We start from the raw sequence: 25,551 nt of genomic DNA, 5'->3' as shown, positions 1-25,551 counted from the left end.
CACAATGTACGTGTTGATTCAAACCAGGTTTTCATATTTCTGCATTGCAGGGGGTTGGACTTGATGACCCTTGGAGTTCCTTCTAATTCTATGAATTCAGGGGACTTGCTTCCAAGTGAACGTGCTCAGACTATCAGATGAGGAAGAAGGGCTTCTTTTCAGCCTCCCAGTGGAAAAGTCAGTAATATATCCAGTACCACAGACATGAAGATGTCAAGGACTATATCTGCTCAGACTTTAATTGCTCTAGCCAGCTGTTCATCTGTCTTACTACCAGGCATTTCAGCCTAGCCCGAAGTACAGCTATGTTTAATCACTAAACAACATGGTGACTAGTACAGTGACTTTCAGCCACTGGTCTGGACCCCTGTGTTGATTCCCAAATTCATTTTGTTGGAGAGGAAAATGTGGCAAAGGAGCCAATCCACTTTGCCACTTCTGGTGGGAAGTAATTTCAAATAAAAGAGAATTCCATAGTGCTGACAAAACTGATGCTGTTTTCACATTAAACACCAAACATCTTTGTACCTCTGCTGTGCTACTTGTACCATGAGTGAATGTTCTTGATGCAAGATAGAACAAAAACAGCATGTACATTTTTGTCAGTGCGTGCTTCATAATTGCATTTGTATGTTATAAAGGAAAAAAGGCAATTAAAGCTTGTTGTAAAAAATATAGTTTACCATCCCCTACTTAGAGCCTCTTCAGTTGCACATTACATTTTTAATAGCACGGTTAAGTGTGTGTGTTTTAATTAAAGTGCACACCTAACAATGCAAAGTGTGAATGTGGCAGGCAAGTGTAACATCATCCAAAGCTTGGATTCGTAATGGCTCTCTGGTGATCATACACTTGATGGGAAAACTGGATGGGAAAACTGGGTTGTTACATAGGATCATGAAACACAAACATACACACCTCCATCCAGGCAAGCAAGCAAGCAAGCAGTGTTTTCATAGTATAAACACATTCTAGCTGGGTAAAAGTACTTGGGAGGGTGCAGAGCAGGACCAATGAGTAAGGTGCAAGCCACAGGGGTTAGACAGAGATGCCTGGAGGGTTACATTCAGCCCCTAGGTCTAAGGTGCCTGGAGAGGAATAAAGGGGGTGAAAACACCGCTTAAGGTGAGCTGATTTATGTCTACTGATAGAAAATAACTTCAGAAGACAGGAGTGCCTGGCGTGCTCTGGTCCATGGGGTCACGAAAAGTTGGACACGACTAAACGACTAAACCACAACAACATTATGCTGAAGGTACAAGATATTTCAGACTGAACCCCACATCCAGAAACACACTGGAAGAGACATGACTCCCCAGTGGTCCTACCTTTGGTTCCCTGCCTGTTATGGACATTTGGAAATTAAGAGGCAAGAGGTGAGCAATGAAAGGAATGAGCAAAGCAAGAGGTGACAAAAGGACATGAGCCTGGCTCTTTCTCTTATTTTCATGATATCTGAAAGCATGTAAGAGGTAACAATGAGCAAAGATAAGACCAAGATTGAATTTAATTATGTGTTGGACATCAGAGGAAGCATCTCTTGACTTATTGCAGGACAAAACCACCATTCCATCCAGCATGATGCCTGAATGCAACTCATGAGTTAAAAACATAACAAAAAAAGAATGCATTATAACTTGGAGGCCAGAGCCACACATGTAGCAACATCTAATTTCCATAAATTCAGCTGTGGTGGAAGACAAGACAATTCCAGAAGAAGAAGAAATAATTTGGGCTTTTCTTATTAAGGCTGTAGAAACCCCTATAGCAATTTTAGAAGTTTTAAAGGTTGATTTTAGGGTTGAAAACCCTTCTCTTTGAAACTTGCCAAATCAATTATTTGCACATTTATGTGACGTAGCACTAATGAGTTGGTATAAACTGGATGCTTCGTGTTTAAAGCTGTCAGCCCTGCCCAAAGACTTAGAATGAATGAAATCTCAGTGGAGACACTATTAAGGCAGCAGAAGGCAAAGCAAGTTGGAAACAACAAATCAAAGCAAAACTTGAAGATGTTATCGCATATTAGATGTAATCTGACATATCTACCCACACAGGGACAAGACTTATTCGGCTAACAGAAAAACATGCCTGTGTTTTTAGTCTTTTAATAAGAGTTTCACAGTGCTTTTTTATCAGGCTAAACAAATCATAGTAGAATTGCTATTTTCACTATCACTTCTGATGATCCCATATGCTTAAGGGTCTGGTCCACCCATTTCAGCTGCCCTTAGCCTTGGATCTCCAGCATCTCTAATATTTCTAAGCAAATGGGCAAAAAAACCAACAAAGTCATCTCTTCTGCCTGCTTTTTAAAGTCTGCAAATAGCAAATAGCACTGGTGACACATATATTTCCTTAACTTTCCCAGCCATGTTTGAAACATGAATAAGCAAGCATATTCAGTCTCGTCTTTGACTCTAAATAACTCTTTTCCTTATCGCGCACATCACAGAAAATAAACCATTATTTAAATTGCACATTGTATATCTACAATGGCTACACATGTACATATGCCCGCAAAATCAGTAGCAGGTCAGCTGTGCTACATCTTGACAGAATTCTGCGGCTCCCTGTCCTCTCTGGAACTACTAATTATTGCATTCACGACTACAGTATTTTTTTCTGCTACACCACTATTCTAGGACTATGAGGATAGGGACACTTTGGCCTACAAGCTGGTGATTCCACATCCTTGTTCTACAAGACGGCTCAGTCTTGCTGTGGCTATAATGAGTTCCCATGCCAGCACTACTGCTTCAAAAAGGCATGTGATACCGGAAGGTAACTCTCCATAACAGGCTGGAGATGCATGTAGTCACCAAAGCCATAAGCTAGGTGGTTATACTCACCACAGGCTTTGGCATGCACACAGTGTCTACCCACAGACCTATATTCACTGTATCAACTAGTACTAGTCCAACCGTCGGTCCATCTTATTCAATATTGTCTACACCCAAGTGCCTGGGGGTTGAATACAGCTCTCGAGGTTTCCCTATCTGACCCTTGGGACTGCTTCTGTCCCCCTAGCCTCCCCAGGCCACACTGGCCACACTCCATGACCTCCTCAAGGGCTTTTGTCAGTCTGGAATGTGCCTTTGCAACGAGACAATGCTTCTTTCTTGGCTGGAAAATGGAGAGATGGGGGGAAGCAGAAACCTCTGAGTTTTGCAGGGGTGGAATGCAGCCTATTGTATAAAAGTAAGAGTCATACCCTTTGCTTTACTGGCTTCTGGCTCTGGCCCCATTCACCTTAGGCATGTGGTCTCTGGAAGGTTCCACATGAGGGAATGTACAAAGAGAGAGAGCACAAGGAACTGAGCCAGAAAATTTTTAAAAGGCAAAATAAACCTAAGATTTTAAAACACCATTCACTGTTACCATTTTAAATAAATACATCTATACTTCCTATGTCGTTGCTTTCTGTATTAATCTCAAAGGTTGTTTTGCTCATTTGAGTACACTTAAGTATGACCCTCGGATTCTATTCGTTTGTACTTTAGTACTGTTTATACACCAGTCAACATTTTAAATCAAAATTTCACATAACTGACTTACTAACCCAGTTTCTACAATATATTTATCTTTTCTAAGGAATTGTTGGTAATTATCCCTGCTGGAACATTGATTATTTATTTATTCATTCCACCTATTCAGCTGTGTTCCCTAGGCAGTTCAGAGCATGTTAAAAACAATAAATCCCCATCATGAAAAACCAACCATACAAAACATTTAAAACAGTATGAAAACAGCAGCTGGAAGTTTTGCACCAGCATAAGCCCACGTACAAGGACAATTCTAATTCAAGATCCAAAGTCTTTGGGGGGGGGTACAGTTAATTAAAAGCGTATTAAAAGGCCTGTGAGACTTAACCTAGCACCCAAGAGAATAACATAGGCACCAGGTGAGTCCCTCTGGGAAGGGCATTCTGTAGACAGGATATCACCAACAAAAAGGCCAAATTCCTAGTAACCACTCAAAATAGGTGCAGAAATTTGAAGCTTCCTATGCGAATATTAAGACTTGGTTGGAACATTTGGTGGAAGATGGTCAATGAAGTAATCAGGCGTCAAGTCACTTAGGGAGAAACACACACACCCCCGATAAAGCACATGGGGGGAGAAGACAGGGAATTGTTCATCCACTGGGGGAGCCAGTGTGGTGTAGTGGTTAAGAGCAGTAGACTCGTAATCTGGGGAACCGGGCTCGCGTCTCCGCTCCTCCACATGCAGCTGCTGGGTGACCTTGGGCCAGTCACACTTCTCTGAAGTCTCTCAGCCCCACTCACCTCACTGAGTGCTTGTTGTGGGGGAGGAAGGGAAAGGAGAATGTTAGCCACTTTGAGATTCCTTCGGGTAGTGATAAAGTGGGATATCAAATCCAAATTCAAACTCTTCATCCAGCAAGCTGAGATGCTTCTGCCTATGGAATGATCTCCAGAGAGCTACAATGAATCCCTCCTTCCATTTCTTTTTAAATTGTCATTTAAATTTTTAAAGATGACACCCTGTCTCTCCCCATACCCTTGCAGAGGACAGACTGTAAGGAGCTGAGAAATGTATCAAAGTCTGACAGGGGAGAGTGAGAGGTCTTGGAGATAATTAATGAGTTGGCAATATAAATAAAAGAAGAGCCCTGCTGGATCAGACCAAAATTTATTTATTTATTTTTATTTCTAATCAAATGTTCAAAGAAGAAAGGTCAGCGCTCATCAGCAGCAGCCGCGCGGCTTCGCTTCCGCGGAAAGAGCGATGGATTCACAGCACCGCTACCCCCTCCACGTTCCGGAGCCCCTTACGGGGTCCCTTCTGCGTATCCGAGGTCGCTCCTGGTGCCCGCCGAATCCCACGGCCACGGGCTCACTCTACCCGTGGTTTTCCTAAACGGGTCGTCGCTGTGCCGCAGCGCACGACCCTTTTCCGCGGAGCCCCTCTTCAACAACTGAAGAGGACCGCCATTGCTGTTTCGCGCCGCCTCCGGAAACAACAAACTCGTGAGTAAGAAATTTGAGGCTTTATTTGGACATCAAATTGGTGAATTTCGGCTGAAAGCGGGAGACGCTAAAAAGGAAGTCAGTCTTCCGTCCCTGTTTAAAGTACTGAGCAAAGTTTTTTTAAAGCGGAAGCGTTGAAAGGAGTTTAAAAGAAGTTGGAACTTACCCTGCAAGTTTGGATTTGATTGTGAGACTGTGCTATACCTCTCTATATTTTGTGGATTATAAAGTTATAAGCCCCAGCTCACGGGCTGCCTGGATACAAAGTAACATCAGACTGTGGCAACTGTGTATAGAGACATAAAGTTACATTGGGCTACTTTGCAGTTACAAAAAAGGAACTGTTGTTCACACCTTCGCAAAGAACCTTTATCATCTGCAGTTTAAAGTGAATTTAGAGGGTTTCCCCCCCTTATTTTGGATTTTACCATATTTGGGAATTAAATGGTGGAAACTTTTGGGGAGCTCCCCCTGCTGGATTGTGGAAATATAAACCTCTGAGAACTGCTGGTTGTTTTGGAAATCTTTTTGCCTGGATGATTGCTTTTCCCATGGGATTTACAATTTGACCTTGAAACCTAGACAGTTGTGGAATGAGTGTGGCAGGAAAAACAAGGGCTGCCAAGAAAGCAAAACAAACTGAACTATTGCAATCAACTTTGCCTGTGCAGCCACGTAGATCATCTGTTCCAATTGTGACAGGTCTGCAAGAAGGACAATTTAAACAGCCAGTTTTGGAGGATATGGCTGCAGGAGGATTAGACCCTATTTCTAAAGAAATATTGGATCAACTGGCAGCATTAAATAAGAAAGCTGATGAACAAGCGGCTAAATTTGACCAGGTTACAGCAACGATTAATAAGTTGACAGACCAAGTTGCTCAAAACACACAGGCGATAGGAAATTTTGAAAAGACTATATCAGAGAACCGAAAATTAGCTGAGGACGCAAACACGAAAGCAGACCAAAACAAAAAAAGGATTGAGGAATTAAGAGGGGAAGTAAGACCACTGAGTAGACAGGTCACTGAACAACAGGCCTATCTGTCTATGGCGGAGCTGAAAAACCGGGAAAGTAATCTTAGGATTAGAAATATTCCAGAACTAGAAAAGGAAGATTTGGCTGGCTTTTTGACTGCAGAAATATCCAAGTTCTGGGGTTTGGCAGAAGAGAAAGACTTCAAAATCGTCACCGCTTTTAGATTGGGAAGAGTGGCCAAGAAAGATAAACCAAGGGATTGCTTGATCATATTGAGATACAAGCAAGAAAAAGACAACATACTTGGCCTACATTTTAAAAACCCATTGGTGATACAGGGAAAGACAGCAGAAATCTTCAGAGACATACCAAAACAATTGTTGGACTTAAGAACTACATACAAGGATCTGGCAAGATCATTAAGAAACAACACAATCCCTTACAGGTGGGAATTCCCCCAAGGATTATCTTTTAATTTGAAAGGGAAGAAGGTGAGAATCAGAACAGCAGAAGAGCAAGAAAAATTCCTAAACGATCACGGGGAGGACCTTCGAAAAGGGACAGCAGGTACCTGGCCACCCCCCACGCCTGGTACAAAAGATCCACCTCCAGACATAGACGAGAAGGGAGACAACCCCATCGGCTAACAAGCTGATCCAGGATGTCTCTGCAGCTTTTTAGTTGGAATATCCATGGGGCAAATTCCCCTGAAAAAAGGAAAAGGATTTTTCACATTTTGAGGAAAGAACAACTAGACGTCATTTGTCTCCAGGAAACCCATGTGACTAGGCTCCACAGAAGAGTGCTAATAAACAAGCGACTAGGCCAAGAATTTATTTCATCAGCTAAAGAAAAGAAAAGGGGAGTCGTGATATATGCAAAGGAGAGCCTAGCACCAAAATTTGTGTTCAAAGATGAACAAGGAAGAATTTTGGCGATCGAAATACAATCACAAGGAGAAAAATTTTTGATAATTGGAATTTATGCACCAAATGAGGGGAAATCTGAATTTTATGGGAAGCTGCATGAGACAATGCTGGACCATATGGACTATAATAACATCATTCTGATGGGAGATATGAATGGGGTTGTCTCCACACACATGGATAAGTCACAAAATCAAAATGTGACTAAAGATGGCAGACTACCAAAGACTTTTTTTGAACTCACAGACAATATGGACTTGATTGATATCTGGAGGACAAAGAACCCCCTAGGTAGAGAGGGAACATTCTTTTCTGAGGCCCACCTATCCTGGACAAGAATCGACCAAATCTGGATATCTAGAGGACTGGCACCCAAGACCAAAAAAGTAGAGATCTGCCCTAAAACTTGCTCCGACCATAACCCCTTGAAAATGGACTTGAGACTTACACCAGCTGGATCCTTCAGATGGAGAATGAATGATGCATTGTTTAGAGACCAGGAGATAGTGAAGAAGGCCCAAAAGACGATGAAAGACTACTTTGAACTAAATTTGAACACTTCGGTGGAAAAAAAAACAATCTGGGACGCAAGCAAAGCTGTTATGAGAGGGTTTCTGATACAGCAGAATTCTATTAAGAAAAAACTCTGGAACGGTAAAAAGGACAAGATCTTGGAAAGGATAAAAGACGGAGAGAAAAAGTTGAGACTAAATCCAAAATCAAAAGAAGTTTTGAGAGAAATAAAATTCCATCAAGCACAATATGCAAAACTGATAAATCAAGAAGTTGAATGGAAAATCAAACAGATGAAACAAAGATCATTTGAATCGGCAAATAAATGTGGGAAGCTGCTATCATGGCAGCTGAAAAAGAGACAAAAACTGAACTTTGTTACCAATCTAGAGGTTGAAGGAGAATGTATTCAGAAACCAGAGGAAATTAGAAAGTGTTTCCAGAGATATTTTAAAAAATTGTTTTCCCAAGGACCCCAAGTGGAGACTGAAATAAATAAATTTTTAAAAAGCTATGGCCTACAAAAACTAACACAAGACAAACAAACTGACCTGAATTATAAAATAACCCAACAGGAAATCGAAAATGCCATTCAGAACATGCAACTAGGCAAATCCCCGGGCCCAGATGGACTTACCTCCAAATACTATAAGATATTGAAGGAATACCTGACTCAGCCATTGATGGAGGTATGTAATCAAATTATGGAAGGGAAGGGGGCACCAGAATCGTGGAAAGAGGCATTCATCACTTTGATACCAAAATTGGAATCTGAAAAGACTCAACTTAAGAACTACCGTCCCATCTCACTCCTAAACGTGGATTACAAGATTTTTGCTGACATTTTGGCAAATAGATTGAAAAAAGTCTTAAATGGAGTTATTCATAAAGACCAAGCAGGCTTTCTCCCTGGCAGGCATTTGTCAGATAATACTAGGAACATTGTTGACGTTCTGGAACTTCTACAGACAAATTTGAATACAAAAGCAGTTTTGATATTTATAGACGCGGAGAAGGCCTTTGACAATATATCTTGGAAATTTATGAAGAAGAATTTGGAAGGGATGGGAGTGGGAAGGGCGTTCCAAAATGGCATAGATGCAATATATTCAGAACAAAAGGCTAAATTGATAGTAAACAATGTGGTGACAGAAGAGTTTAAAATTGAAAAAGGAACACGACAGGGGTGCCCCCTATCACCCTTGCTATTTATTTCTGTCCTTGAGGTTTTGCTAAATTTGATCAGGAAGGATCAGCAGGTGGAAGGAATACAGGTCGGAGGAAAACAATATAAACTGAAGGCCTTTGCAGATGACTTGGTTTTGACATTACAGGAGCCGGTGTCCAGCACAAAAAGAGTATTGGAATTAATTTCTGAGTTTGGTCGGGTGGCGGGATTCAAGTTAAACAAACAAAAAACTAAGGTTTTGGCAAAAAACTTGACACCTTTAGAAATAGATGGGTTTCAGAAGGAAACAGAACTAAACGTTGTTAATAAAGTGAAATACCTGGGGGTCAACTTGACTGGGAAAAATTTGAATCTGTTTAAAGATAATTATGAAAAATGTTGGTCTGAAATTAAAAAGGATCTAGAAATCTGGTCAAGATTGAAACTTTCCTTGTTGGGAAGAATTGTAGCAGTAAAGATGAATGTATTGCCAAAAATGCTGTTTCTGTTCCAGACCCTACAGATCGTGGACAGAGTGGAATGTTTTGGAAAGTGGCAGAGGGACATTATGAAGTTTGTCTGGCAGGGCAAAAAGCCCCGAATAAAATTTAAAATATTAACAGATGCAAAGGAAAGAGGGGGTTTTGCCCTGCCGGACTTAAGGTTGTATTATGAAGCTGCATCCCTCTGCTGGCTGAAAGATTGGTTTTTGCTAGAAAACACTGATGTCCTAGATCTGGAAGGGTTCAACAATGCTTTTGGGTGGCATGCATATTTGTGGTACGACAAGGTAAAGTCTCATAAGTTGTTTAAAAACCATATTGTAAGGAAATCTCTGTTTTCTGTCTGGACTAAATACAAGGACTTATTTGAAAACAAGACTCCGAGGTGGTTATCACCGATGGAGGCTAAAGCCACAAAAATACTTAATATGGGGGGTGGCTGGGCAAAATACTGTGAAATAATAGAAAGAGTGGGTGACACTTGGAGGTTGCAGAGCTTTGAAAAATTGAAAGGGAAGGTGCGAGACTGGTTTCACTATGCCCAAATTTTAGAGATCTTTAAAAAAGATAAAAAAATTGGTTTCCAGGTGGAAAAATCAAAATTAGAACTAGAATTACTTGAACCTAAGACGAAAGTGCTTTCAAGAATGTACAACTTGCTGCTTAAATGGAATACTCAAGATGAGACAGTCAAATCAGCCATGATAAAATGGGCACAAGATATTGGATACAACATTATGTTTGAGGACTGGGAAAGGTTATGGACCACCGGTATGAAATTTACGGCATGTAGTGCCTTAAAGGAAAATATTATGAAAATGATGTACAGGTGGTACATGACCCCAGTCAAACTTGCAAAGATATACCATTTGTCTGATAATAAATGTTGGAAATGTAAGGAGGCTGAAGGAACTTTTTACCACCTCTGGTGGACATGCCCGAGGGTGAAGGCCTTCTGGGAAATGATTTATAACGAGTTGAAAAAGGTATTTAAGTATACCTTTCAGAAGAAACCAGAGGCCTTCCTCTTGGGCATTGTGGGCCAGAGGATACCTAAGAAAGACAGAACCTTCTTTCTATATGCAACGACTGCAGCAAGAATTCTCATAGCTAAATACTGGAAGGCACAGGAGCTACCCACACTGGAAGAATGGCACACACAACTGATGGACTATATGCAACTAGCCGAAATGACTGGCAGAATCCGAGACCTGGGAGAAGAGGCTGCGGAAGAGGATTGGAAAAAATTTAAGGACTATTTACAAAAACATTATAAGATATATGAATGTTAAAAATTTGCTAAGGTTTGAGGTAAATATGCTTCAGTATTGAAATTCGGAGTTGATAGAAACAAAGTTAATGATCGAGAAAAGTTTTAATTTCAGAGTGAATAATTAGATGAAAATACAAAAACACAGGAAACAAGGTATTAATTTGCTGTTTATATTTATTATAAAGAATACAGGGATGGAGGAGATGGGGAAGTCCAGTGGATGATGAAAAAAAAAAAAAAGACTTCGAAAAATGAATTTTTTCTTGTTTAATTTCTTTTTCTTTCTGTAAAACCGCTTTTGTTGTGTTATTGATGATGGATTTAGATTCTGGAAAAAAGCAATAAAAAAATTTATAAAAAAAAAAAAAATATTTATTTTTATTTCTTATTATTACTATTATTATGGCATCAGAAACTGTATGACTCTTGAACTATGATCCTCTGCTATGAGTCTTGGGACTTCCAGGCAATTCCACATAGAAGGAAATGAGTTGGTATGTACCAGGAGAATGAAAGCTGGAAGGAAGTGAAACCTTCCTCTAACTCCCAGTAGACTTCATTAAGCTGAATAGTTCTTGGACTCCTGCTTGCGCTAATGAGACACTGACACTGCATCCCAACTTCTACACCATCAATTCATAATGTGTTGTTCTTATGACCCTGTAGTATTACCCACAGTCCACTGTCCTTGAGGATGACTACCCTATATATTTTTGAAATACATTATGAGATTCAGGTAATATTCAGGCGCACCATTACAGTGTAATGGAAGCAGGAATTAAACTCAGTTTTGAGATACAAACTCCCAGACCTGTACATTTACTTCATAGATCCATACTTTATTCTGAGAAGCTGATTATTACAGTACATACACATAAAATCAACATTAAAAATATTATATTGTATTGTAATCATACTGCATTGTATTCCTTTATGAAAACCTAAACCCAAGTGCAAAGCTGATTTGCTTAATCACATTTAAACAAAATCAAACTTACATTACAATTAACCTATTACATGAAAAACACATAAATTGTTCCACATAACATGTATAGTATTTGTATTCCAGTACCTCTGATGCTAAGAATCTGTTTCTCCTGTATAGATAAAGGATTACTGGAAAACAGCTAAAATGCAAAACCTGAAGTAAATCTTCATTTCCTTGTCGCTTTGTTTCCTACACCCATCCAAAAATGGTTTCATCCTAATGGAAAAGGGAGATTAAAAAAACCTTTGGTTATGAATCTCTTGTTTACAATAAACAGGCTTATGGAATAGTTATCTTTGGAAGAAGTCTGCTTTGCAAAGCAGCCGCTTAATTGCTCAATGCCTAGACAACTTCAGGAGTTTCTGTACTGCCGTTTCTAGTTAAGTTTGACTAGATGAGATGGGCAAATAGACAGAAGGCTCCTTTGTTCTGTCAACCATCAGCTCTTAGGATGGTTCCTGATGAAATTACAATATAGAGCAAATTAAGGAAGAACTGCAGCATGGTCAAACCATAGTGCATGCATAGATGAAGTGTGGGAAATATCATATCCAATATTTCCTACATGTTAAGAGTTGGATCCTACCAGAAACATTTTCCTTCCACAGAATTCTATGAGCAGGGACTATTCTCCTGGTTTGGATCCCATATCAACCCCAAAATTTGGACTAGATTCAAATACCTCATTCCATTAGCAGAAGCCAACACAAGGTTTCCCCCGTCTCCTCCCCACACCTGCTGTTGAGGGTTACAAGATTCCCCAGAAGAGCATTCCTCCAGGCAAGTACAAATCCTTGTTCTGAAAGAACAATCACCTTAGCAATATGTTGAATTCCACCCAATATTTCTTGGGGTGGTAATCAACTAGGATCTAACTTATTCATGCTCATTAGTTTACATGGGTCTACTCTGAGTAAAACATAGCTGAATACTGCCCTTAGACTTAATTCAATTGTTTTTAAATCATGTTGATACCACAGTTTACAAACATTTGAAAATATTTAGCTCCAAAACCTGCAAAGTATCTAGGTGGAAAAAATATTTGTCTTGGCAGTAGACCAAAGAAATATAGTAAACCGTGTAAATTCTGTATGGCTTTTGCCATTGCACAGTAAGATATATCCATGACTAAGTGAGGAGATTTCACCACTCCCATATCCAAGAATCTGCTGATGTTCTCTGCTGATTCTCAGGAGAGGAGGGGGCGGTTTCTGCTCTCTACTTATTCCGCTCCAGCCTCACATCAAAGAGAGAGAGACTGAGTGTTAGAGAGAGATTGTGTGTATAGGTAAGGTTGCTGCTAAGAGCAAATATAGTTTACAAAACATAAATATGCCCTTCCTACCAATAAGCAAAGCTTCTCATGGGCCACCTCTAGACAATTCATCATCAAAATGCCTCTCATATATATACCTGAGATAAGTTGATGATATGCATGTCACTTGGAATGATAAATTAACTCTCACAGAATTTTACCACAGTTAACTGAAGCATTCCAAAAAGAGCATCAACATTTGCAATGCTAAATATATGAAGTATACGGTCCATTGTCATCCCTGATTCTACAACTTTTGCTTACCTCTCTGTGAAAGTGTAGCCCTTATTAAATAATTTTCTATCACCATTATGTAATTGAAGCAGAGTTTTACTTACAGTGTCAATGCAGGAAGTCTCATTTTGTACATTCCCATTTACATCTCTGCCTGTGGAAGAATTTCATGAGAACAAATATATCGCTTTCATTTGTATTGGAACTCTCATTACATTTCATCTGAAGCAATCTATGGTATTAAAATTGCAATAATCACTTTTAAAGAAAACAATTTACAGAAATAGCAAAATGTGGCATTAATAATCTTGTTTTTACTCTATAAACAAAAGTGCAAAACAATAACTGTTTGGTGCAAAACAGAGGCTTCTTGATTCAGACATGTTGTTTTGCATTTGCAGTCCTACTGTGATTACTCCAATGTATTTTTACTACTTATCTGATAAAGAATTCAGATCAATAGGAGACTTATCTCCTTAGTGCAATATTGTTCAAAATCTGCTAATTAGAAAGAAGGCATTCGAATCAAGTGCTTTCAGCTAAATAGAGTTTAATAAGTGAGCCACTATTAAAGCTCTGCAAAAATGAACTACAATTAGCACTGAGGGTAACATAATGGTGCCTTTCAAAAAGAAGCAAATTATAGCCAAGGATTATTGCCACTATGTAATTTCTAATGGATGATAACAACAATGGGCATCAGAAAACACAAGTAAGGAAAAAAAATACCAATGTCCATTCCTTCCTCCTGGCGTACAATCAAAGCTCTCAACTAGGCCACGCTTACTATTGTCAAAGCCAGTGGAAGAGGGATGCATTTTTAAGTGATCATATCTGTCAAGACAGAATGTTAGCTTTGGGATTTCTTTTGTTTTTAAATAAAACACAAATGCTCTGGAAAACCCTATAACTCTTTTTTGTAATTTAGTGAGAAAGCAAGGCAGAAAAAGGCTGTAGGGGAACCTCAAGTATTATGAATCACAGCTGCAGCAGCTGTAAACCGGGCAAACAGAACCCTCAGTCACGAAGACCACAAATTAGTTCCTCTGCTTGCATACAGGTATTGCAGTGGTTTGGGAATACAGGAACAGAGAAGGGACATATAAATAATACGACATTCAGAGAGTGAAATCCACCAAAAAACCCCACTGGACATAGTTTAATTTGATACACACTTACCTGGAGTAAATTCCACTGGGTGGTATTCAACTAAGTTTTACTTTGAATAGACCCACTGTAATTAATGAACATGATTAAGTTGGATCCATTCATTTCAACAGGGCTACTCTGAGTAAAATTGGTCGATTACTTAGAAGTGAACTCTGTGGAGTTCAGTGAGTGGTAAACACACATAGGAATTGGAAGTGCCACCCAAAACCATGGGATTTGCTTTCAGTCTAGGAGTGGGGCACAAGTACCTATTACTAATATTCCAAATGGCTTGTTGAATTTTGACTACTTACCTGAGCTCATCGGAGGAAATTAGATACTGCTTTAATACCCTAATCCCATAGTGAAGCAGCAATCCTATACACACTTATCTGGAGAAAGCCCCATTGAACACAGAGTGACTTACAGTAAAATCTTATGTATTTTTATTTGGAAGTAAGTATCTGCACTGGCACAAAATCACTGTCATGGTACTGTCAATGTTTATGCTACTGTAATTGAAACCATGCTACTATAGCTGAAACCAGTCTACAATATTGGACTTTCCTAATAGATAATTAGAAATTCTAGCTAATTTAAGTTTGGCTATTTGGAGTTATATGGAATGTGAACAACAAAAGGAAATACAAAACATTGCTAACAGAAACTACCAATGGTTATTTCCAAATACCAATGCATATTCTATACTCACATAATTTGCAGACTTCTATTGACATTAATGTAAGCTCAGCAGACAAACTGAGAATATGTCACTTTAAATTTAACACATAACACTTAATGGATTGGTAAATCTGTTTCCTAAAACTAATTAAACTGTGAAGCCAGAAATTCCAATTATGATTGTAAGCATAATATTGTGTTACTTTGAATTGTGCAGCAGCTACAAAGCTCTAATGGAAACTGCATCAATAGAATGTCAGTTTTAATTCATGCTTCATTTCCATCCATCCATTCATCATTCATTTGCATCCAGGCCTCAATTAGGCCACAAATATTCTAATATTATATTAGTGTAAGTCATAGCCAGCATTCATTGCAAGCTCACTTATTTATGTAATACTCATACATTATAGGCAGTCATCTTCTAATTTTACAGAAGAAACTCATTTTCATGATAGATTTTGTATCAAACGAGTATGGCAGCATCTATGTGCATCTCTCTTTTAAAAAAAATATTTTTATTTGATTTTACAAGTGAAAGGTTATAACAATGCCAAATACATAACCATATATAGAAATTTCTTTGAATCTCCAGACTTCCCACCCTCCCCTCCACGGGTCCTATTGTCAACATTTTCAACTGCATATTTCATCATCCATATTTTGTATCTCTCCATATTGTCCACAGTATTTGTTACATTACAAGTGTTAAAATCCTGCTAATGTTTTCATCTGCTTACAGTGGTTTCTTAAATAAAATTTTCCCATTCCTTCTTGAAGTTTGTGCATCTCTCATTCATAGCATTGTAAAATGAAAGTATGGAAAGGAGAGGTAGATGGTGTCAGCTGTGATAGCTTGTTTAAGCCTGGAAAAGTAGCAAGTATCTCTTTTGCTAGGGAAGTTTAACTGTAAATTCTGCCCTCAACACCATCCCAGAGGCTCCAGAGAAAAGGAGTGACATTGTTATTTAAAGCAATATAAAATGAATACAGAAGGTAAACCTCAGTCACCACATGTCAGAACACATGTAAAATACTACTTCCGGACAATTATTCTGATAAATCTCCAGAAGTGTTTTATAAATGTGGAACAGGTACTGAGAATAAGTGGTATCTATCTCTTATATTCAAATATAATTTATGGATGGTATTGGGGCACTAGTGCCTATGCAAGCCTGGGGCAGTTAGGGCTTTCTCTGTCCAAACTGTTGGTTTGAGTTCTGCCTGCAAGATTAGAGGAAGCCTGGAAATATTCTGAGGCATGTGTGCAATCTGCTCCCAAAGTACTTCATTGTGAGCTCTCCTTCTTAGAAGAAATCCATTGTGTCCTGTATCAGCTCACTGCAGCATCACAGCAGTTTTCATAGGGAGCCCCTCATGAAACAATTCAAATTAGAACACTATCCAACTAAACTTATCTCTGCTTCAAGTCTCAGTCAAATCAGTGGAAACTCAATCATTCATGACCACCTTCTCCTTTTTATATCAGGGGCATTAAGCCCAATTAACTTTAGTTAGATTAGGGCCACAGTTTTCAGATCCCAAGGAAACAAAGGAGTGGATGTTATTTAGCATGACAGAATGTAAAGTCCATCTTACCAGATGATACTGGTGAAATGTATGCCTGGATATCACCAGAACTTTCCACTCTGGGCATAGTAATGAAGTCAAGAGTACCACAAGAAGCTTACTTCTTACCTACCTTCACTTGGAAGTTCGCTACAGGACAGCAATCTGCTTCTAAAGTGTCCATTTTCTTCTATCATTTTAGAAATTACTTTACACACTCCAAGCCAGACTGTGGACTGGAAATAGAGATATGTGAGGTATGTCAACAGAACCACATTGCCTTACCTATTGATAAGAGTTTTTAAAATGTGAGAAGAGATAACACAAGTGCCTGTTTATATACATTGTTAAATGACTGGCCTTAAACATTATTGTCTTTTATTTTAAAAGGTCTAACCCTAAAAATGCATTATTTCACTTTTTTGTGTTACTTATGAGCTAGCACCTCCAAATCTGGTTCCCCACCCCCCAGTAGGTATAGTCAAAGCTAGATGCTGATCACTAAGAATTGTATCTTCTGGTGTGGTGTTGTTATAAGTCTAGTATATGAGTGATAAAAGACTCATCTTTGTTCCTCCATGAAGCAAACCTCTTTCCTAACAGTATTTTCCAGAGCTATTTAGAACCAGCTTTTACATCATGGATTAGCAATAACACAGACAGTATAGACATTTCAATATTGACTGTATCTGTGTTGTCTGCTAACCTTCCAGGTCAGTATTCTTGCTTGCATTTCACTCCCACTTGCTTGTTTCAGTACCAATCTTTGCATATTTCCTATTTATATTTGCTTCCTCTTTCAGAATTTCAACAGAAAGGTTTTTCCCCTTAGTAAATGTTGGGGTTGTTCAATTGCATCCCTTGCATGCATGTACATGTGATGCTGTTTGCAAAAAAAAAAAAAAAAAAAGAGGAAAGGGAACCACGAAACAGAATTCTTGAATAGCAGGGCTCCAGGACTGTAAAAAGAGAGTGTAATATTGGGCTGTAAGTTTTGACTAGGAGGATGAGATTCAAGTTCAGCTCCCTATTGAGGAAAGAAACTTGGGCTAGTCACTCTCTCACTAACCAAGCCTACCAGGTTGTAGCAAGGACAAAGAGAGAATCCCATTTACACCACCTTGAACTCTCTGGAGGCAGCAAATACACAGACCGAACGACATAGCATAGTTTGGCTTCTACTAAAATGTCACACAAAATTATCTGTGTCAAGTTGCAGAGCAGCAATGGAATAAGAGAGAAAGGATCCATAATCAATGGTATATGCCATACCAGTGGGAAGCAGTCAACAAAAATATTGTATGTAGACAAATCATGCCAGAACTTGTATTTATTTAACAGTGGGGGTTTTTTGGAATTTAATGAGATGGAAGATTTTGCATGAAAAAAGTTTGTGCATACAGATCACAGGAGGTGGTGTGGACTTTGCAGCACCTTCTCACATGAAGCAGCAGATTGTTTAACAAGCAGCCACAGCCATAGACAGATATACATATATAGTCTCACAGTCACACACATTATTTCACACATATGTGTATATTTCACAAAGAGCCCCTGGTGCCTCTAGGTACATGGGTATATGTTCCAAATGAAATGTGTTTGCCTCCTTCACAGTTTAACATGTGCATTGTGTGTACATGTTAAGAATACAGCTCATAAATCAGCTCATAGTGGTAAAACAAAACACTTCTTATAACCAATGCAACTAAAGTAGAAACTGGCACTGACATCAAGCTGAAAATGTAATTCATGTACATTCAAAAACATGCTAACACAGTTAAAATTACTACTCTGTGATACATTCAATTACACAATTTGAATCACATCAATGAAAGTGGCAGAAGCCTAATGATAATAAGAGAGACTATGAGTTAGCCTTACTTCTAATGCTGAATTATAAGGCAAATTCCTTGTCCTTCTTGCAAAATATTGAATAGGTAAACCATATAACAAGATGTTAAAATATTCCTTTAAAGGAAGTAGTTTTCCTCATTATTTTAAATCATGGATCAGTGACATTTGAATAAATTAAATCTGAGTTGATTACTTTACACATAATAAAACTATTAATCAGTTGTCAATTTAACAAACATGTCTGGTTTTATCCTCAGGCACTAGGTGAACTTTTCAGAGAGCACAGAATCGCATTTATGATACAGAATGAAATGTGGCTTTCTACTAATATAGACTCTAGTCTCTTTTCCAATCAATATATCCTTATATATTGCTTCCCATCCTTTGGGAGGAAAGGTGGGATATAAATTTATAATTAAAAAATTGGATGACCATTGTATTTTCCAAACTTTTAAAGCTGATCCTTCTTTTCTAAACATACTTGCCCTTCTAGAATCTTGCCCTCCTCAGCAAAACTGCACCAACTATCACCGTATCAGATGATCATATGGAGATTATCATGCATGATGACAGGCATCCCACTGCTACATGTGAGAATCTGTGGGTCAGGGTGAATGGATATAAAACTGATTGTGTAATCAGCCATTACAGCTGCTGTGAATAGTCGCTGTGCTTATTTGGTATACAGTTAGACTCAACCAAAATGTCAGACTGTACATTTTGCATTTAATTGTCATTTAATCCAACTTTCACATTCCACCCCCCTTTATTCCAGAGGTGAGGAACATTTTTCAACCCGAGTCACATTCCCACAAGACCAACCTTCAAGGGGCCACATGGTAGTGGTGGACTGGGAAAAACAAGTCAAACAGGCATATAAAATCATGAGTGTTTCTCCCCAACCCCAACCCTTCATTTCACCCCACAATCAAAGAAATATGCTACAATAAGACAAGAGAAACATGTGCTTAATTTGAGCCTGATCTTAGTCCCACCCACCCAACTGTTTTTAGTGCCTGGGCGTAATTCTGCAACATGAGAAATGGGACGTGAGTGCTGTTGAGCATGGGCAGAGTACTTTCCCTTCACTGCTAATTAATCACATCTGGGATTAGAGAAAGGCACTTCCAATTCACCAAAATAATGTCTAGGCAATCTTAAACCCTGACATCTTATCACTCTCTTCTTCAACTTATCACTCTCTTCAGTATTTTAAATTCACCCACAACTGAGAACATAATCTGCTTTCTTAACATATTATCCTCTTCTGAAGCAACACTCAGTGTATAGAACAATAAAGCCTCATCCTCCATAGAGAACCACTCTCATATTACACCTTAGCAGGGCCCAATTGGGTAGGGGACAGCTTCAAAGAATGCTGTAATGGCTAACCAGTTCTGGAACGGCCTGCAAAGCATCTTCATTTTTTATTTCTAGTGCCATTGTGCTGATGTTCTACCTCTTTCTTTTGATGCCTGATCTCACTGTTATCAACTTCCCAGGAAGGAGGAAATTCAAATGCATCTCCTTGAGTTTCCTTGCAGCCACCTATTAAAAGAGTTGGATTTTATTTGCCACTGTGTTTGTTTCAGCTACTGAAACTGTTAACATGTGGCTGTGAGACATCACAGATTTAAATCAGATCATGTAGCTCTAATTAAAATCTTATTTTCCCCCACCTTCCCTTGCAATCATGGTGCAAGTTTAGGAGCCAATCTCTCACAAACCACTTTGAAAGATCAATATTTCATATCACTTCAAAGCATGAATGTCAGCCTTGCAGAGGGTACAGCATAATGCTGCATTACGAAGCTCATCTTGTTCTTCAGATAGTAGCTGGAAACGAAGGCAAGATGGCAATCAGAATTGGGGGCAGGGGGAAGAACTCAATATGTTTCCTGCTGCTGCTGTGAGAAAGGCTTTTTACTGCAGTACAAATGGGGGGAGGGTTTCTAATGTCTTTAGATGTGCCGAAAAATATCATTAGAACTACCGTTAAGGTTCTTTTTCTTCGGGGGATAGAGGGGATCTTTGGGTGGGTTTGCCCTCCTACCTGCAGGACTACACAAACAGGGCCAACTTAAGTATATCCAGCGCCATGGTGCAAAGATCCCTCCAGCGCTCGCCCCCCCCCCCGCTTCCTGGAGTTGCCAACCTTTTACTGCGCTGCCGGCAGCTTTGCGGGGCTGGAGGTGGCAGGAAGCGGCTGGAGAGTGACTCCTCAAGCGGGGAAGAAGCGGAGGCTCTGGGCGCGGCACCGCTTCAGCGAGGCGGGCAAGGGCGGCGAGCTGATGCCGGGAGGCGCTGTGTCCAGCCTCCGCCTCTTCCCTGGTGCCCTCCAGAACTTGGCACCCTGGCGCCCCACACCACTTGCCTCTATGGGCAAGATGCCCCTGTATGCAAATAAAGTTGTTGCAATCCGATATCCACTTACCTGGGAGCAAGCCCCAATGAACTTAATGGAAACTATTTCTGAGGGGACATATATATCAAACAATTAACTTTCTATAAGTGAATGGTTTTCCAGCATTTATAGACACTGTATTACATTCTGAAAAATAATTAATTTAAATCATGAAATACTCCTTAATAGTGAAATGATTGACTAAGACTACTAGCCTAGTACCTCACGCCTTCTCCAAATCTGTTCTGGAGGGTCGGGAAAAACCCTCAGAACAATGCACGGGCAAAGAGATGGGAGACTGTTCCATCTGGCAAGCAGATACGCTTGCAGTGACGTCATAGCTTGATGCTGAATGCCATCCATGATTTTAGAAATAAATTTAAACCAAACTGAATTGGAGTGTGTAGAGTCAGTAAGATTGAATACATGTATTTCTCAGGGAGAATTTCAGCAGGTGCAGGTTCTCCTACTAGTGTTACGGTGACAAGAGGAACATATTAAGTGCACCAAATGGAGACAAAAGTCCTGTTGAAAAAACTTGTGTAAACAAGAAAAATCGTACTAGTTTCTGGCCCTTGTGTTTGTTTGTTTGTTTGTTTGTCTGTTTGTTTATTTATAAAAACTTTTCCCCCTTCTTTCACCTTAAAGGTCCAAAGGCAGGCTATAATAATAGAATATAGTTATAAAAACAGATAAAACCATTAAAATTACATTTATGTAAAGCCATTCCAAATGGAAATCTATAAAATCATCCAGAGCCAGATCCGCCCCCCACCAAAAAAAACCTATCAAAGGCCAGAGTAGGGGATGGATCTTCAACATACAGAGAACGCTTCATAGCAGTAAAATGAAGATGTTGGAGAAAAACCTCTGCAGTGAGTTCCACAAGTTAAGGACTGTCGCAGAGAAATCTTGTTACCCACAGGCTAGTAAAACTACCAAAGGAGCCCCCTCTGCAAATCTTAACAACTCACATTGGCAGGAATGGGGCGTTCTTTTGGATATTTGGGGCCTAAGTCATTTAGACACTAATGTGTTTAAATGCATCTTGAATCGGGCCTGGCAACAAACTAGCAACCAGTCTTGCATCGACACATGAAGAAACTTTTTTAAAAAGAAAAAATCCTGAGGGCCAGGAGGTTGCTGTCTATTTATTTTAACGGGGCAAGGCTTGGTATTGCAAGCTGTTAGATGAAAAGGCAGGCCGAGCTTCTTAGTCAGCAGAACTATTTCCCACTCCTCAAGGGAGCACAATCCTATGCAAGGGGAAATCCCACATTCAAAATGGACAAGAAATGATTCTGCCCACCAGTTCCTTCATCCGGATTATTGTGAGACCCTCACCACCCCAAGGCAGAACCACCATGGGAGGGGATATGCAAGTATTGCAAACAGGGCCAGATTTCGGTTTAATGAGGCCCTAAGCTATTGAAGGTAATGGGGTCCTTTATATGTCCAGCTGTCCTTTGTCAACTACAAATTGTCGCTGTTTTTTGTGTTGAATATACTCTATATGGTAATTTATGGACCTAATAGGTATCTAAAGCCATTTGCCCATAACCAAATATGTATTTTATCAAACTAATTGTTGAACTTAAATACAATTAAGAAGTATGTTAATAGTGAAATTGGGGGGAGGGGCAAGAGTGTGACTGTAAGCTATAGCTTGTTTAGCTTATACGTAAATCCGGCACTGATTGCCAAACCCTCATTAACACCACGAGAGGATACTGGCGAGGACACGCGGCCTCCTGCCCTGCGCTCTGCTCGTACCCGCTTCTTCCTGGCCGTCGGAGCCTGTGGAGTTGGCAGCCTCCGCCTCCGCCTTGCTGCTCCGCCCTTCGCGTGGCGTCGGCGGTGGCTTGACCCCAACCAGCCTCTCGGCTCTAGGCCTCTTCGCCTCGCCTCCTTCCTCCCAGCCTCTCCCGACCCCCTTCGCTCTCGCCTCGCCAGGGGCTTTCAGCCCCAAGCAGGGGCTCCCTCGTTCCCCGGAGGGAGGACCGGCTGCACTCCGAAAGCCTCTTCTGCCCGAGAGCGAGGCAGCGGGAGACGCGCCCGAGAGGCAGGAAGCCTCCGGGTCCCTCAGGTGGCCGCCGCCGCCATAACGAATCACATTGCCGCAGCGGTGGCTGCCGAAACTGTTCACATAAACCACCCGCCGCGACCTGCCCCTTCCCAGGCCAGAGCTGGCCTTCATCCCGAGGGAAGCGGAGCCTCGGATAAGGGGCTTTCTCCTGTCAGGAATACAAACGGGGAGGAGTTGTGCTGTGAGCCAATGAGGAGAAGCGGGGCGCCCGCACTGTCCCCTCAGAGAATCCTGGGCCCTGTGGTTTGTGCAGGGTTGTTGGGAACAGTAACTCTGTGAAGGGAAAACTACATTGCCCAGAATTCTTTGAGGGTGGAGGGAATGTGTCTGGAATGGGGTGTGTGTTTCCTGAAAATTGCACAGCCTTAAGCGTTGGGGTCAAGGAACACAAAACGAGAACACACATATTCATATTAAAGACAGCTTTTCCCAAGCTGGCCTCCAAACATTTTTGGACTACAACTCCCATCATGCCTTGCCACTGGGCAGGCTAGCTGGCAGGGATGGTTGGCTGTTGGGAGCCCATTGTCATCTGGCTGTGCTAAGAATATTCCTGGGTGACTCATACTGCAGCAGCAGCAGTGAGTAAGCAACTTGTTTCCATGGAGGGGATTGAACGTCAAAATATTCCAGCTTCTTGCAGTGAAGAAAGCGCGTATTTATATTTAGCTCATCATCATCTGACAGCCAGGGTGTCAAGAAGAAGCTATCTGAGCGAGCAACATAGAGGCTCTGCACCAAGTCCATTAGAGTAGAAGCATCCAGACTGCAGTAAATGTGTTTCTCTTTTGCTTTTCTAACCAGTCCAGTATGATAAGCATAATTTGCAAACAACAGCGTAAGAATCACCCTAGCACCTCTGTAGGTACTCAGGGGGTTGAGATTTATTACAGGAAAGGGGAGACAGGTTGGCACTGGGAATCAGGGCTGCCTTCAGGTGTCTTCTAAAATTCAGATTTCCTTGACATCTGGAAATGAAAATGACAAAAGTTTATTTCCTTGACATCTGATGGGAGGGCGTTCAACAGGGCAGGCTCCACCACCGAGAAGGTCCTCTGCCTGGTTCCCTGTAACCTCACATCTCACAGTGAGGGAACCGCCAGAAGGCCCTCGGAGCTGGACCTCAGTAATGGATCTGTAATGGCTGCTGCAGAGGCAGGAGGGGCCTGACACAAATAGAATCTCATTCTCCAGAGATTACATAATGCACCAAATCCACATGTCAGACAGGGGCTTCACATACACTGCTTCAAACAAACTTTCTATATAGAACATCCCACTATTTTTTTTAAAACCCACATCTTCCTTGCAGAAACATAACTGCAGTCTTCTCATTCACACCCACTCTACCAACTAACAGGCTTGCACTGCCACGTTAGTTTTCCTACTCTAATGACGCTGCTGCCTGTGAGCTTTAGAATCAGCCAGGGTGCTGAGACCATATGATTTGTGAAGGGCCCTGAACTGCAGAGGGTTATATGCAGCTCTCTATAACTGTCTAGTTTGCCCTTCAAGCACACGATGATTGAGGATTACCAGGAATGGAATGATCATTGCACTGAGCCACAGAGGAATCACAACATGACTATTAAATTGCCACAAAAGACTGGCGGGAGGAGGCCGGTTAATAATCACACGGAAAACATTCTTGCTTGAGCACATTGCAGTTTGCTGCCTTCTACAAATTGTGTGCTTGTAACGCACAAGTCATCAGGCATCTCCTTAATACTCACTATGCAAGAAATAAAATGAAATACTATGCAGTATTTCATCTGGATTTTGTGTCAGTCTTGCACTGGCTACAGAAAGGTACGCCGAGAAAGACAGTTAAAAAGGAGCAAGGTGGGGAAATGTGCCAGTTGGGTAAAAGGTAGTGTTTTACAGCAGTGAATTCAGCTAAGCAATTTTGACTATTTGTAAAGCCATATTTATTGCTTTTCACATGGAGCATTTCACGAGGTGATAATGGGCTCTATCACAACATTTCCTGGAACTAGGGGCATGTCTTATTTATTTAACTGTTTTTTAAATTACAGCATCTGCATATATTTGTGTGAGGTTTTCTTCAGGTTAAAGACCTCCTTTAAATACAGTGGAGTTTTCACTATAACAAAATGCAACTCTATTAAAGGATGCAAACTGTTGTTCAGAGACAAACCATAAGATGGCAGGCTTAGCTATCAAAACACATATACACAAAGATAGAGGGGAAAAGGGGGAGAGAGAGAGAGAATCTGGTGAGAGAGTGGGGATTATTGTAACAAGCCCATCCCTTAGGTATTCCAGAACAGTAGTGTATTTTTATGTTGCAGGTAAAATGTCATGCTGGCATAAGCACAACTTGCAGACACAAAGCAAAATGGTTTGCCATGAGTGATAGATAATTTGCTTCCCCACAGAGCAAGAAAGGCCTATCACAATCTCAAGATACCTATTCAACAAAAATGAGAGCCCATAAAAAGAAAATAATGACCAATGAATGAATGAGAATAAAATTACTTCTCGGTATTTTTAAGTCTGTTCAAAACAGCCATTCCAAGGAAAATGTATGTGATACAAAACAGGTAGGACGTGCAAACTGGCCTGCACATTAACAAAATGAAAATTCAGTTCAAGTGAGAGAAGAAACTAGTTGCCCATATTTTTTCTTATGCAATACAAACTTAGCACTCTGGTGAGAAGACGCCAGTGATTCTGATTACAGGATGTTCTTTTATTGACTATTATACTGAATGAATGGAAAAGGTATCACAATCCTAGAAACTATAGTCCTGGTTGACTTCTGCATTCCAGGTGCTCTTGCCTCCAGTAACTGGGCACTGAATCAAATTTCACATTAGCCACACCCTTTTAGCCCTCTCAGAGGAAAAGAGATTTACCTAACATTTTACATTTTACAAGACTGATACTGCTTGGC

At 40.4% G+C, this 25,551-nt stretch overlaps 1 protein-coding gene across 3 annotated transcripts; it reads right to left on the bottom strand.

Moving 5' to 3' along the window:
* Positions 1 to 11,172: 11,172 nt before the first annotated feature.
* On the bottom strand, positions 11,173 to 23,295 carry LOC128407802 (uncharacterized protein C5orf47 homolog). 3 transcript variants are annotated; one of them, XR_008328907.1, is made up of 6 exons: positions 22,322 to 23,295; positions 19,604 to 19,692; positions 16,424 to 16,526; positions 14,071 to 14,125; positions 12,996 to 13,045; positions 11,173 to 11,558 (listed from the first exon to the last, which is right to left on the bottom strand). XR_008328907.1 is itself a non-coding variant. In XM_053376628.1 (5 exons), the coding sequence occupies exons 1-5, from the start codon at positions 22,743 to 22,745 to the stop codon at positions 11,532 to 11,534; spliced, it is 693 nt and encodes a 230-aa protein (XP_053232603.1). In that variant the 5' UTR covers positions 22,746 to 23,272; the 3' UTR covers positions 11,173 to 11,531. The 3 variants fall into 3 exon arrangements, 2 of the variants coding, with proteins under 2 accessions (XP_053232603.1, XP_053232604.1); XM_053376628.1 differs by lacking the exon at positions 14,071 to 14,125 and having other exon boundaries at positions 22,322 to 23,272; XM_053376629.1 differs by lacking the exons at positions 11,173 to 11,558; positions 12,996 to 13,045; positions 14,071 to 14,125 and adding an exon at positions 13,058 to 13,123 and having other exon boundaries at positions 22,322 to 23,293.
* Between the last annotated feature and the right edge of the window lie 2,256 nt (positions 23,296 to 25,551).

The sequence above is a fragment of the Podarcis raffonei genome, chromosome 2 (genome assembly GCF_027172205.1).
Source record: "Podarcis raffonei isolate rPodRaf1 chromosome 2, rPodRaf1.pri, whole genome shotgun sequence".
In the NCBI taxonomy this organism is placed as follows: Eukaryota; Metazoa; Chordata; class Lepidosauria; order Squamata; family Lacertidae; genus Podarcis; species Podarcis raffonei.
This window is presented reverse-complemented; position numbering and strand designations above follow the sequence as displayed.

What these genes read in the sequence shown, in the direction of transcription:
- LOC128407802 (XM_053376628.1), bottom strand. Translation starts at nt 22,745, where the DNA reads ATGAAGGCCAGCTCTGGCCTGGGAAGGGGCAGGTCGCGGCGGGTGGTT. An exon ending in TAGCGAACTTCCAAGTGAAG is followed by an intron (nt 13,046 to 16,423) that starts GTAGGTAAGAAG and finishes ATTCTTCCACAG; the next exon opens with GCAGAGATGTAAATGGGAAT. An exon ending in AGACTTCCTGCATTGACACT is followed by an intron (nt 11,559 to 12,995) that starts GTAAGTAAAACT and finishes CTTTTCCATTAG; the next exon opens with GATGAAACCATTTTTGGATG.